Source organism: Ovis aries, chromosome X, assembly GCF_016772045.2.
Source record: "Ovis aries strain OAR_USU_Benz2616 breed Rambouillet chromosome X, ARS-UI_Ramb_v3.0, whole genome shotgun sequence".
In the NCBI taxonomy this organism is placed as follows: Eukaryota; Metazoa; Chordata; class Mammalia; order Artiodactyla; family Bovidae; genus Ovis; species Ovis aries.
In genome coordinates, this window is record NC_056080.1 from 81,673,968 (window position 1) to 81,688,039 (window position 14,072).

The following is a 14,072-nucleotide window of genomic DNA, read 5'->3' on the forward strand; positions in this document are numbered from 1 at the left end:
GAGGCGTCTGTGGGGAAGTCTTCTCCTTGTCCCCGTATTTGGTGTGATGGGAAATTCCTCTGAACAGATTTCTGCTTTGCTGCATCATCCCAGCCTCCTCTGAGTCTTCTCAGACTCATGTGTTTGCTGCTTTTCTTTTCTTTTATAATTTTTTTTTATTTAATCAGAGGATGAGTGTTGCCCTTCTTGATAACTTTTGTGCCATTATCCCTGTTGCTCTCAGAATGGCCGCTTAGCCCTGCCACACCTCTGTGAACACTTCCTTCATTAAACCCGTTTCCAGCTGCTAGTTCAGCCGCATTAGGGTCGGTCTCTGCCACGGTAAGCTCAAGAACGTAGCTTCAACTCACTTCTCCGCTGCTCCACGTCCATGTACTTTGCCCCCTGCTGGTTGCTTTATGCAGTGCAACCAGGATGCTGGTCTGAGAACTTTCACAATACAGATCTGATCATTTCACTCCTCACTTCAAAGCCGTCCAGTAGTCATCCAGTATTCTCAAGGTGTCTAGGTTTGTCATAGCTTTCCTGCCAAGAACAATCATCTTCTAATTTCATGACTGCAGTTGCCATCTGCAGTGATTTTCAGGTCAGTTGTTCAAAGAGGCGTGTCTGACTCTTTGCAACCCCATAGACTGCAGCATGCCAGGCTTCCCAGTGCATCACCAACTCCCAGAGTTTACTCAAACTCATGTTCATCGAGTCAGTGATGCCATCCAACCATCTCATCCTCTGTCGTCCCCTTCTCCTCCCACCTTCAATCTTTCCCAGCATCAGGGTCTTTTCAAATGAGTCAGTTCTTCACATCAGGTGGCCAGAGTATTAGAGCTTCAGCTTTAGCATCAGTCCTGCCAATATATATTCAGGACTGATTTCCTCTAAGATTGACTGGTTGTATCTCCTTGCAGTCCAAGGGACTCTCAAGTGTCTTCTCCAACACCACAGTTCAAAAGCATCAGTTCTTGGGTGCTCAGCTTTCTTTATAGTCCAACTCTCACATCCATACATGACTACTGGAAAAACCATAGCCTTGACTAGACAGACCTTTATTGGCAAAGTATTGTTTCTGCTTTTGAATATGCTGTCTAAGTTAGTCATAGCTTTTCTTCCAAGGAGCAAGGGTATTTGAATCCATGGCTGCAGTCACCATCTGCAGTGATTTTGGAGCCCCCCAAAATAAAGTCTGACACTGTTTCCACTGTTTCCCCATCTATTTGCAATGAAGTGATGGGACCAGGTGCCATGATCTTTGTTTTCTGAATGTTGAGTGTTAAGACAGCTTTTTCACTCTCCTCTTTCACTTTCATCAAGAGGCTCTTTAGTTCTCTTCACTTTCTGCCATAAGGATGGTGTCATCTGCATATCTGAGGTTATTGATATTTCTCCTGGCAATCTTGATTCCAGCTTGTGCTTCATCCAGCCTAGCCTTTTGCATGATGTACTCTGAATATATTAAATAAGCAGGGTGACAATATACAGCTTTGATGTACTCCTTTCCCACTTTGGAACCAGTCCATTGTTCCATGTCCAGTTCTAACTGTTGCTTCTTGACCTGCATGTAGGTTTCTCAGGAGGCAAGTCAGGTGGTCTGGTATTCTCATCTCTTGAAGAATTTTTCACAGTTCGTTGAGATCCACACGGTCAGAGGCTTTGGCGTAGTCAATAAAGCAGATGTAGATGTTTCTCTGGAACTTTCTTGCTTTTTGGATGATCCAGCGGACATTGGCAATTTGATCTCTGGTTCCTCTGGCTTTTCAAACTCCAGCTTGAACATCTGGAATTTGGGCAGTGATTTTAGAGCCCAAGCGTAGGAAATCTGTCACTGCTTCCACCTTTTCCCCTTCTATTTGCGATGAAGTGATGGGGCCAGATGCCATGATCTTAATTATTTTAATATTTAGTTTTAAACCTAAACAGTGTGTTGAAAACCAAGGACATCACTTTGCTGACAAAGGTCCAAATAGTCAAGGCCATGGTCTTTCCAGTAATCATGTACAGTTGTGAGAACTGGACCTTAAAGAAGGCAGAGTGCTGAAGAATTGATGCTTTTGAACTGTGATGCTGGAGAAGACTCTTGAGAGTTTCTTGGATTGCAAGGAGATCAAACCAGTCAATCTTAAAGGAAATCAACCCTGAATACTCATTGGAAGGACTGATACTGAAGCTGAAGCTCCAATACTTTGGCTCCCTGATGCAAATAGCTGGATCATTGGAAAAGACCCAGATGCTGGGAAAGATTGAGAACAGGCAGAGAAGAGGGCAACAGAGGATGAGATGGCTGGATGGCATCACTGATGCAATGGACATGAACTTGGGAAAACTCTGGGAGATGGTGAGTGACAAGGAAGCCTGGCATGCTGCAGTCCATGGGGTCTCCAAGAGTTGGACCTGACTTGGCGACTGAAAAACAACAATTTTCAAGTTAATGTCCAAACGCCACAACGTTGATATGAGTTTAAGGTCTTGCACCATCGAAAACCCTCCCAGTTTCATCTCCTCCACGCTCCCCTTGGCTCTCCCTGCCCTGGCAACATAGTTCACCTTTGTTTGTGGTCTGTGCCATATGCCCCCCCGTCATCCTCATTCATTTCATACCATCCTACTTTTCCCCCTCAGCTCTCAGCTCAGCTGTTACGTTGTTAAGCTTGCTTGTCTGCCATCCCTCACTTGATCAGATTCACCTAAACACCAAGTACCATGTACCTCTCCTTCATAGTACTTTTCACAGCTTTCGTTTGACATTTATTCGTTTGGTTATTTGATATCTTTCCTCTCCCATACCCCAGGTCATGAGACCTGCTGTATTCTTTGTGCCTGGTGGTTTCTAGTAGTTTATTAACAAACTCTTCTTGAGGAGTGAATGATTGGATCGGGGAGACATGCTGGGACACACAGAACCCTGGTTGGGAATTGACCTTATGTAAGAAGCACACTTCTGCCATCTTTAATTGAAGTGGAAAATGAAAGAGTGCATCCACATTCATTTGGCAAATACCAATTAAGCAGTTATTATATGCTAAACACCAAGATTCATCAATGAACAGACAAAATCACTGTCTTTTTCAGTTCAGTTCAGTTCAATCGCTCAGTTGTGTCTGACTCTTTGCCACCCCGTGGACTGCAGCATGCCAGTCCATCCCTGTCCATCACCATCTCCCAGAGTTTACCCAAACTCATGGTACATTCATGATGGCTCAGACGGTAAAGCGCCTATCTACAATGCGGGAGACCTGGGTTCGATTCCTGGGTTGGGAAGATCCCCTGGAGAAGGGAATGGCAATCCACTCCAGTACTATTGCCTGGAGAATCCCATGGACAGAGGAGCCTGGTAGGCTACAGTCCATGGGGTTGCAAAGAATCGGACATGACAGAGCGACTGCACTTTCACTTGCACTTTCATGTCCATTGAGCTGGTGATGCCATCCAACCATCTCATCCTCTATCACCCCCTTCTCCTCCCATCTTCAATCTTTCCCAGCATGAGGGTCTTTTCCAATGAGTCATCTCTTTGCATCAGGTAGCCAAAGTATTAGAGTTTCAGCTTCAACATCAGTCCCTTAGAGTTTTATATTTTACTGCAAGGAGACAGGCAATAAACATACACAGAATGAAACCTATAATTTCAAGGATGATCATTGCCATGAAGGAAAAGAAAAGATGGTGATGGTAAAGAGATTGTTGGTAGGTACTGGTTTCTCTAGGACACCCAAGGAAATCCTGGTTGTGAAGATGACATTCCAGGGGAGACCAGAGACCATGAATGAGCTTCTCTGTTCCCTGCTGTGTTTCTTTCTCTGTCTCTCTGTTTTCTTCTCGCCTCCTCTCCCTTTTCCCCACTAGGCTTAATGTTTTACTGAAATTTATCTAATAATCTAGTGACTCATGAAAGAACCATAAGTAATGAATAATTTCAAGCCCAGTGTCGTTTCCAAAGGAGACATATTTTAGCAGCCGTTTGATCATCTTAAGAGACTTTTTTGTTGTTTCTTTAAAAAGGTATGTAAAAGCATAGTCTGAAAATCTGATTTCATACCAAGATGCTACTTTTAAAAATGAATTTACTTGTAGCAATAATTTCACTTTAATCATTTGCTGGACAGGTGTCCTAATTGTTTTTCAGAACCTTTTCATGATATCTAAGAGTCTGAATTTGCTAATAACTATCAAAAAACAACTTTTTCCTAATTATCTTTAGGCACCCTACAGTTTACTCGAAGCACTAAAACAGCATTTGGCTTCTCTGGAGGACAAACATGACATTCTACCTCCTTATGGGTAAGTTGATAATTCTCATAATATAGATTGATTTTGTTTTCATCTGAATAATTTGTCTCAGTTTAGCAACATCTGATTGACTAAAGAAAATTTGGGCTTTAAATATGGTGAAATAGTATACAGCCATTTTTTAATGATAATATGGAATAGAGGTTTTCAATCTTTTGTGGGACTCCATACTCATCACAGAGTTGTCTGCTTCCCAGAGGAACATCTTTTGTTATACTGAATGATTCTCAAAGTCATAAGTTGGCCCTAGAAGAACCTCTCTTTGAAGAATTTGATTTCTTCCTTTAGGGACTCTGCTAGGCAGAATTAACTGTTGTGGATGATTATTTAATGGTATGGCAAACTGTTTATCCACAAACATACATGTACTCCTCTACATACATACAAATAAATATAAACTTTGAGGTGCATCACTTCAAAATATTCATGTTAGCTATTTCTGAGTAGAATAATCATGGTTGATTTCAGCTTCCTGTTTTGTCCTTTTCAGTATTGTTCAAAGATTTCTATCAGAGTCATGTATTATTCATTCAGTCCACTTTTTAAGGTTATGTTAATTATATTTGATTTATACTATCAACCTCTACTATACAAGTTTCTTGACTATTAATTATCTCTTTATCATAGGTAGGTATGTAGTTAATATATAATAGGATGGATAGATAAATAAATGAAAGAAATGCAGGCTCAGCCAGGTAGGATATTTGTATCTCTCTTGATTGCCTAGCATGACTCATCTTTCCTGTGATCTCTTTAGCAGGCAGCATGCACTGATTCCCTCCATAACAAACAGTCCAGTTGTGAGAACCTCAGCAAGCAAAGTCTGGATTTCAGGTGATATGACTCTGTTCTATGATTATGTCAGTGATAATTGAGGGCAGGATTAGAATCTTTAATTCTTTAATTTCCTAACCACTCACTATATCTGCCGCCTCTTCCTAAAGCAGTCTTTGACCTAGCGACTTCATTTCTAGGAAGTTATCCCATATATATATTCATAGTTGTGAAAAGTCATATAAACAAGGATATACCTTACAACATTGTAATAACAAAATGACCCTCTATAAGGGGCACTGGAATGGGATGACCTCCAACATGTATTGTAAAATACATGTATTTTCTATTGTTCAATAGAAAATGAGCAAGGTGGGAAACAGTGTATAGTATGCTACTGCTTATTCTTTTTAACACCAAAAAAGAAAGCATATATATTTCTTTAATTTCTTAAAGAATATTTCTGGAAGGATATCTGAGAAATGAATAAAATGGAAAGAGATGGGTGAGCGAGTCTTCACTGTATCCCTTTTTTAATTTCTGAATTTTGTACCTGCAAATACTACTTAAAAGATAAGTGTTAAAAAGTAAACACATAATACATACATAAATCAAGTGTGATGTCTGTATGTGGAGCAAGTCTTGCTTACCAGGGAATTCCAAAGGTTAGTTAGCCTTATACTCAGTGAGTATACAAGATACAACTCAGACCAGCTTGCAGGAGCCCAGCTGCTATTGTCTTGTGAAATCTGGAAGCTAGTTGATGACACAGTGGTAACTTGTAATTGTCTGTAATGGAAGCATTATACCACAGAAATAAATGGACAGACGCTACAAAACAGGCCTTTTCCTAGATAGCTGGTTGTTGTACATTTACTGGTACATGACTGCACATAATCAGCCATATCCTGTTTTTTTTAAAGGTTGATTGTATTTCAGTGATATTACTTGGCCTTCTATGCTAGACAAAAATTCCTGTAGTAATGAGGTATACTCTCATGGGGTTTATATGTATTAAAATTTGCTTGCTCTTAATTTAACTTGAAGACTTAAACTGTGTCTATTTTAAATGATGGTTTTTTTTTTTTATTTTTCTTTTGTATATATTTTCTCAATGGACACACTTTCTGCATTTTCAATGGGTGACTTTGACCAAAACTATGATGAACGTAAGTCCTTTGAGTAACACTATATGTATAGTAGACATTTGCTTCATTTCCAAAATAAGGACTTTTTCTGAGGCCCTATGGTTTGGGAATCATTAGTGCTTTTAAGAAGGTTAAACATAAAACTGTTAGTCACTCAGTCATGGCTGACTCTATGCGACCCCATGGACTGCAGCATGTCAGGCCTCCCTGTCCATCACCAACACCCAGAGCTTGCTCAAACTCATGTTTATTGAGTTGGTGATGCCATCCAACCATCTCATCCTCTATTATCTCCTTCTCCTCCCGCCTTCAATCTTTCCCAGCATCAGGGTCTTTTCAAATGAGTCAGTTCTTCACATCAGGTGGCCAAAGTATTGGAGCTTCAGCTTCAGCATCAGTGCTTCCAATGAATATTCAGGACTGATTTCCTTCAGGATGGACTGGTTTGGTCTCCTTGCAGTCCAAGGGACTCTCAAGAGTCTTCTCCAACACCACGTTCAAAAGCATCAATTCTTCGGCGCTCAGCTTTCTTTATAGTCCAACTCTCACATCTATACATGACCACTGGAAAAACCATAGCTTTGACTAGATGGACCTTTGTCTGCAAAGTAATGTCTCTGCCTGAGTCCCAACAGCCCAAAACTGGCTTCTAGTGATCTCTGCCCATGCTGTCTTGAGCACTTAGCCTTGGTTGCCTGATGCTCGTTTCTTGAGCCAGTTGTGTCAAAAACCCTGTGGCCAGCTGAAACTACTATTCCTCTTCAGTCACTGTGAAATAAAAATACTGGCCATGGAACCAGAGTACTTGAGTTTAATTTTCACTCTGTCATTCATGGACTATGTGACTTAACCGCTTTGTGACTCAGCATCCTTATCCTCAGAAGGTTCCTGTCAAGATAAAAGAGTCAATATAAATGTAGAATGCTTAGAACAAGACCTGGCCCATGTGTTACTTAGAAGTGTATATTTAAAAGTTCATGTATATGAGACCCTTCTAATTACCTTTTTTGTAGTTATTGAAGTATAGCTTACTTGCACTATGTCAGAGCACCTTCTCTATACTTTAGTACTTTGGAAATTTGTTGATACTTGCCTCATGGACCAGTATATAACCATGATTTTTGGTAGATGTTTCATGTGCACTTGAAAACTGTGTCCTGCTGAGGTTTTTAATTCTGTTGTTCAATCCTCTGTATTTTCACTGATTATTTTGTCTGCTTGTTCTTGTAGTTAAGAAAGGTGTGTTCACATTTTCCCTATTTTCTCTTAAACTATTTTAAGTATTGATACTTTAATAGTTGTGTAGTACTAATGAGGGTTTTGTTCCCACCATACCACTAAAATGGCTCTAGTCAAAGTTACCAGTGGCCTCTAGGTTGCAAATAAAGTGGTAATTTCTCAGCCTTCATCTTACTGGACATGATTCATGACTCCCTCTTCTTTGATACGCTTTCTTCAGTTTCCCTGTTGGTTTTCTTCTTGTCTAACTCTTGCCTACCTTAGACTGTTTTCCACTGATTCCTGCTCATCTCTCTTCTTTATCCATATACACTCATTCCCTAGATGACCTCATCCAAGCCAATGGCCTTGAATACCATTTACATGATAAGAACTCCCAGCTGCAGCCACTGCTCCTGAACTCCAGGTTTGTATATCCAAGTGTCCATTCTGTGGTAGCACTTGAACAACTAGTAGGGTTTCCAAACTCCATGTGTCCAAAATTAAGCTTTTGACCCTTGACCCCAAGCCTCCTTTATCCATGATTTTCCCCCATGTCAGTTAATGGCAAATAGCGACTCATTTCTTCTAGGAAGAATGTGACTAGAACCAATGCAACTCAGGCTTGGAGTCATCTTGATTCCTTTCTTTCTGTCACACACCCACATCCAATACATGAGGGAATGTTTTGACTTTACCTTCAAAACGTACGTAAAAGCTGACCATGTGTTACTATCTCTGGTGCTACCACTGTAGTCAGAGTTACCATCACCTACACTACTGCAAGGGCTTTCTGCTTCTACCCTTGCCCTCTGTGGTCCATTCTTTATATACCAATCAGAATGATCCCATTAAAATACAAGTCAGAGATTCAGTTCAGTTCAGTCACTCAGTCGTGTCTGATTCTTTGTGACCCCATGAACCACAGCATGCCAGGCCTCCCTGTCCATCATCAACTCCGGGAGCTTACTCAAACTCATGCCCACTGAGTTGGTGATGCCATCCGACCATCTCATCCTCTGTCATCCCCTTCTCCTCCTGCCCTCAATCTTTCCCAGCATCAGGATCTTTTCCAATGAGTCAGCTCTTCGCATCAGGTGGCCAAAGTATCGGAGTTTCAGCATCAACATCAGTCTTTCCAGTGAACACCCAGGACTGATCTCCTTTAGGAGGGACTGGTTGGATCTCCTTGTAGTCAGAGAGATTATGTCTGTTCAAATCCCTCTAGTGACTTTCCCATCTCAGAGACCTTGGGCTGAGATGGTAGCCTCAGAGTGAAAACCAATTCCTTACAAACCCCTTCATCACCTTCTGACTCTGGCCACTTTGACTCCAGATACACTGGAGTCACTGTTCCTCAAATACACCAAGCAAAGTGTTTCTTCAGGGCTGTTCATGCTGTTCCTTCTGGTGGATTTGCATGGGTCACTCTTTACAAGCTTCAGGTCTTTATGTAAAAGTCCCCTTCTCAGTGAGCCTTTCTTGTCTAAAATTTAAATGCCCGCTCTCCCACTAAAATATCATATTCCTTTCCCTGCTATTTTTTCCTTAGCACTTATTACCATCTAACATGTTATGTGGGCTTCCCTGGTAGCTCAGCTGGTAAAGAAACTGCCTGAAATGCAGGAGACCCCAGTTCAATTCCTGGGTTGGGAAGATCCACTGGAGAAGGGATAGGCTACACACTCCAGTATTCTTGGGCTTCCCTGGTGGCTCAGCTGGTAATGAACTTGCCTGCAGTCTGGGAGACCTGGGTTCATTCCCTGGATTGGGAAGATCCTCTAGAGAAGGGAGCAGCTACCCACTCCAGTATTCTAGTCTGGATAATTCCATGGACTGTATAGTCAGTCCATGGGGTCGCTAAGAGTGGGACACGACTGAGCAACTTGCACTTTAACATGTTACGTACTTCATCTTGGTTATTGCTGGTCTCCAACGGAACATAAGCTAAATGAAGGCAGAGATTTTTATCTTCTTTATTCACAGCTGTATCTTTAGCACCTAGTACAGTGTCTAGCACATAACAAGTGCTCAATTTAAATTTAACAAATAATTTTGAATGACCTTATTTATACTAATTAGCCTAGTAATTTAAAGTCCTGTTACTTTGTAATGGGAAGGTATAAATATAAATATATCATTACTGTATTAATGGAAATTTGGTTTAGGTTTTCGTCTGATTCTTATTTTCAGATTCTTTTCTCTGTGCTATATGACAACCAATATTGCCTTCACAAGCCCCCAGACGTGTTGAAGCCAGACGGCAAAATGAAAACGTCATAGCAAATGACCTGGACGGTTCAGTTGTTAGCCTTGTAGAAAGTAAGCATCTATTTTTAAACTAATATTTTACATATATATTTATATGCATTTTAATAGGAGTATTTACATTAAAATAATGTGAAATTTGTGTTTGTTTTATAAAACAGATCTTAACTTTGGAGAAAGTGCAGCTAACAGGTGAGTTATTTTTTAAAAAGACAGCCAATAAATACATGTTAGAGGAAGGGACTGATGAGCATAGCACCTAGAAAAAAAGGTTATTTTTTACTTTGATTTAACCCTTCGTGGTTTGTCTGAAGGCTCTTCTTTGGCTAAGCATGTCTTATATATTGGCATTCTTTGTAGTTCTTTGTATTCTTGGTTATTTTCTTACTTTATGGTAGAAACTGCAGTAAATGAATGATACTTATTTTATTACTTTATTAAACAAAGACAATAAAACTGCCAGTTGGAGCTCCTCAGCATTGTAAGGTAATCAGTGTTACTTCAGTGAGTGATTCCCTACATTTTTTGGCCAAAAAATTGCCACACACACACACACACACAAAAAAAAAAAAAAAACAAAACAAAACAAAACAAAAAACCAAAATAGGCAAATGGAAATCAGAGGAAGGCTGAACTGATGATATTAACAAGAAATGGTGTAGAATATAAGTTTAAAAGCACTCAACAGAATAAGACACTATTTCGGGAGATTTAACAGTCTTAATAGTGTGTACACAAAGCTTAATACTTACAGCAAAAGCTATTAGAAATGCATGGGGAGCTTGAGAAAAGTACAGTTATAATGGGTAGTTTCAATGACTTCGTTCATTGTTGGACAAATCTCGTAGACAAAACATAAGGAAAGACATACCTGAATTTAAATTATACCTAATAAATAAATAAGAAACCTAAGTGCACATACACACATACACACACACACAATGTTCATTTTCTTCCAAGGAATCCCAAAGAAAATCTTAAAAACAAACAAAGAATTTTATGGGCTACATTTTATCATAATCCAATAAAATTATATCTAATTAATGAAAAGTTGACCATGAAAATCTGAATGAATCAGTAATCTTTTTGCAAGAATTAATGCGAATTGCAGGACATGTTGGGCTTCCCTGGTGGCTCAGATGGTAAAGAATCCGCCTGCAGTGTGGGAGACCTGGTTTCAATCCCTGGGTTGGGAAGATCCCCTGGAGGAGGGTATGGCAATCCACTCCAGTATTCTGGCCTGAAGAATCCCAATTGACAGAGGAGCCTGGTGGGCTACAGTCCACAGGTTGAAAAGAGTCAGACACAGCTGAGCAACTAAGCATAGAACACAATCCTTTGGCCAAACAGGAAATCAAAAGGGAAGTTATCAAGTATCTTTGTCATTCAGTCGCTAAGTCGTGTCCAACTCTTTGCAACTCCATGGACTGCAGCACATCAGACTTCCCTGTCCTTCACTATCTCCTGGAATTTGTTCAAACTCATGTCATTGAGTCGGTGATACCATTCAACCATCTCATCCTCTGAGCCCCATTTTGCTCCCACCTTCAATCTTTCCCAGCATCAGAATCTTTTCTGAGTCAGCTCTTCACATCAGGTAGCAAAAGTATTGGAGCTTCAGCTTCAGCATCAGTCCTTCCAGTGAGTATTCAGGGTTCATTTCCTTTAGGATGGACTGGTTTGATCTGTTTCCAGTCCGAGGGACTCTCGAGAGTCTTCTCTAGCACCATAGTTAGAAACCATCAATTCTTCAGTGCTCAGCCTTTTTTATGGTCCAGCTCTCACATCCATACATGACTCCTGGAAAACCATTGCTTTGACTATATGGACCTTTGTTGGCAAAGTGATGTCTCTGCCTTTTAATATGCTGTCTAGTTCTGGAGGTAATGAAAAAGAGAACTTTATATCAGAGTTAATGGGGCAATGTGAAAGCTGAATAGGAAAAAAAATCATCATTGTTAAAAAAGATAAATTAATAAGAACTTAAATTTATCTTAAGAAAAAACATCTAAACTAATAAAAATATATTAGGGAGATAAAATTTATAAAGATAAAATCTTAAATTAATAAAATTGCAGGAATGATAAATCCAAAACATTGATTTAAAGTGCAATAAAATAAGCTCCTCTGATTAAACCGAAATGAGAATGTATGCAAGATGAGGAATAAGAGGGCTGACATAACCACAGATGGAGGAGAGATTAAAACAATTATACATCATAGTTTGTTCAACTGTTTGGTAACAACATATTTGAAAATCTAAAGAAAATTGATGGTTTTACAAATTAAATTTAATGACAGAATTCATCCAAGAAGCAGCAGAAACATGCATAGGCCCATTGTCGCATGAAGTTGAGCTTTATCTGTCCTTAAAAGAGTTCAGTTTAGTTCAGTTCAGTTGCTCAGTCGTGTCCGACTCTTTGTGACCCCATAAATTGCAGCACGCCAGGCCTCTCTGTCTATCACCAACTCCCGGAGTTTCCCCAAACTCACGTGCATCGAGTCGGTGATGCCATCCAGCCATCTCATCTTCTGTCGTCCCCTTCTCCTCCTTCCCACAATCCCACCCAGCATCAGGGTCTCTTCCAATGAGTCAACTCTTCACATGAGGTGGCCAAAGTACTGGAGTTTCAGCTTTAGCATCAGTCCTTCCAATGAACACCCAGGATTGATCTCTTTTAATGGACTGGTTTGGTCTCCTTGTAGTCCTAAGGACTCTCAAGAGTCTTCTCCAACACCACAGTTCAAAAGCATCAATTCTTCGGTGCTCAGCCTTCTTCACAGTCCAACTCTCACATCCATACATGACCACAGGAAAAACCATAGCCTTGACTAGACGTACCTTTGTTGGCAAAGTAATGTCTCTGCTTTTGAATATGCTATCTAGGTTGGTAATAACTTTCCTTCCAATTAGTAAGCGTCTTTTAATTTCATGGCTGCAATCACCATCTGCAGTGATTTGGGAGCCCCTCAAAATAAAGTCTGACACTGTTTCCACTGTTTCCCCATCTATTTGCCACGAAGTGATGGGACCAGATGCCATGATCTTAGTTTTCTGAATGTTGAGTTTTAAGCCAACTTTTTCACTCTCCTCTTTCACTTTCATCAAGAGGCTTTTGAGTTCCTCTTCACTTTCTGCCATAAGGGTGGTGTCATCTGCATATCTGAAGTTATTGATACTTCTCCTGGCAATTTTGATTCCAGCTTGTGCTTCATCCAGCCCAGTGTTTCTCATGATGTACTCTGCATATAAGTTAAATAAGCAGGGTGACAATATACAGCCTTGATGTACTCCTTTTCCTATTTGGAACCAGTCTGTTGTTCCATGTCCAGTTCTTTTTTGTTGTTGTTGTATTTTTTTTTAATTTTTATTTTGACTTTACTTTACAATACTGTATTGGTTTTTGCCATACATTGACATGAATCCACCACGGGTGTTCATGAGTTCCCAATCATGAACCCCCCTCCCACCTCCCACCCCATATCATCTCTCTGGATCATCCCCGTGCGCTAGCCCCAAGCATCCTGTATCCTGAATCGAACATAGACTGGCGATTCGTTTCTTACATGACAGTATACATGTTTCCAGTTCTAACTGTTGCTTCCTGACTTGGATATAGGTTTCTCAAGAGGTAGGTCAGGTGGTCTGGTATTCCCATCTCTTTCAGAATTTTTCACAGTTTATTGTGATCCACACAGTCAAAGGCTTTGGCATAGTCAATAAAGCAGAAATAGATGTTTTTCTGGAACTCTGTTGCTTTTTTGATGATCCAGCAGATGTTGGCAATTTGATCTCTGGTTCCTCTGCCTTTTCTAAAACCAGCTTGAACATCTGGAAATTCACAGTTCACATATTGCTGAAACCTAGCTTGGAGAAGAGTAGGCGATTTCAATTCCAGGCTATTGAAAAGAGGGACGATCTACAGTACAGTCTAGAAAATGACATAATTTAATGTTAGTTGCTCAGTCATGTCCGACTCTTTGCAGCCCCATGGACTGTAGCCCGCCAGGCTCCTTTGTCCATAGGATTCTCCAGGCCAGAATATTGGAGTGGGTTGCCATTTCCTTTGCCAGGGGATCGTCCTGGCCCAGGGATTGAACTCAGGTCTACCTGCATTGCAGGTGAATTCTTTACCATCTGAGCCACAAGGAAAGTCTGTAACTTTAATATGAAAGCCCAGTAAAGATAGAGCAAAAAATGGAAACTACTAAGTTCACTTATTAATATAGATATCAGAATTGTACATAAAATATTCACAAATAAAATCCAGGAATAAATTTTAAAATCCCACTACCTGTACAGACTGCTTTGAGTGTGCACATGAAATACTCTGACTGGAATGGTGGTCATGCAGGGGGTATAATGGAAAGTGGACGCCCCTG

At 40.3% G+C, this 14,072-nt stretch overlaps 1 protein-coding gene across 1 annotated transcript in view; it reads left to right on the plus strand.

Moving 5' to 3' along the window:
* Positions 1-4,276, plus strand: part of LOC121818340 (phosphatidylinositol-binding clathrin assembly protein-like) — a 36,512-nt gene extending 32,236 nt beyond the window's left edge. The window contains exon 9 of the mRNA XM_042242337.2: positions 4,193-4,276. Coding sequence (XP_042098271.2) covers positions 4,193-4,276 — 84 coding nt within the window. The remainder of the gene's footprint in view (positions 1-4,192) is intronic.
* Positions 4,277-14,072: the final 9,796 nt, after the last annotated feature.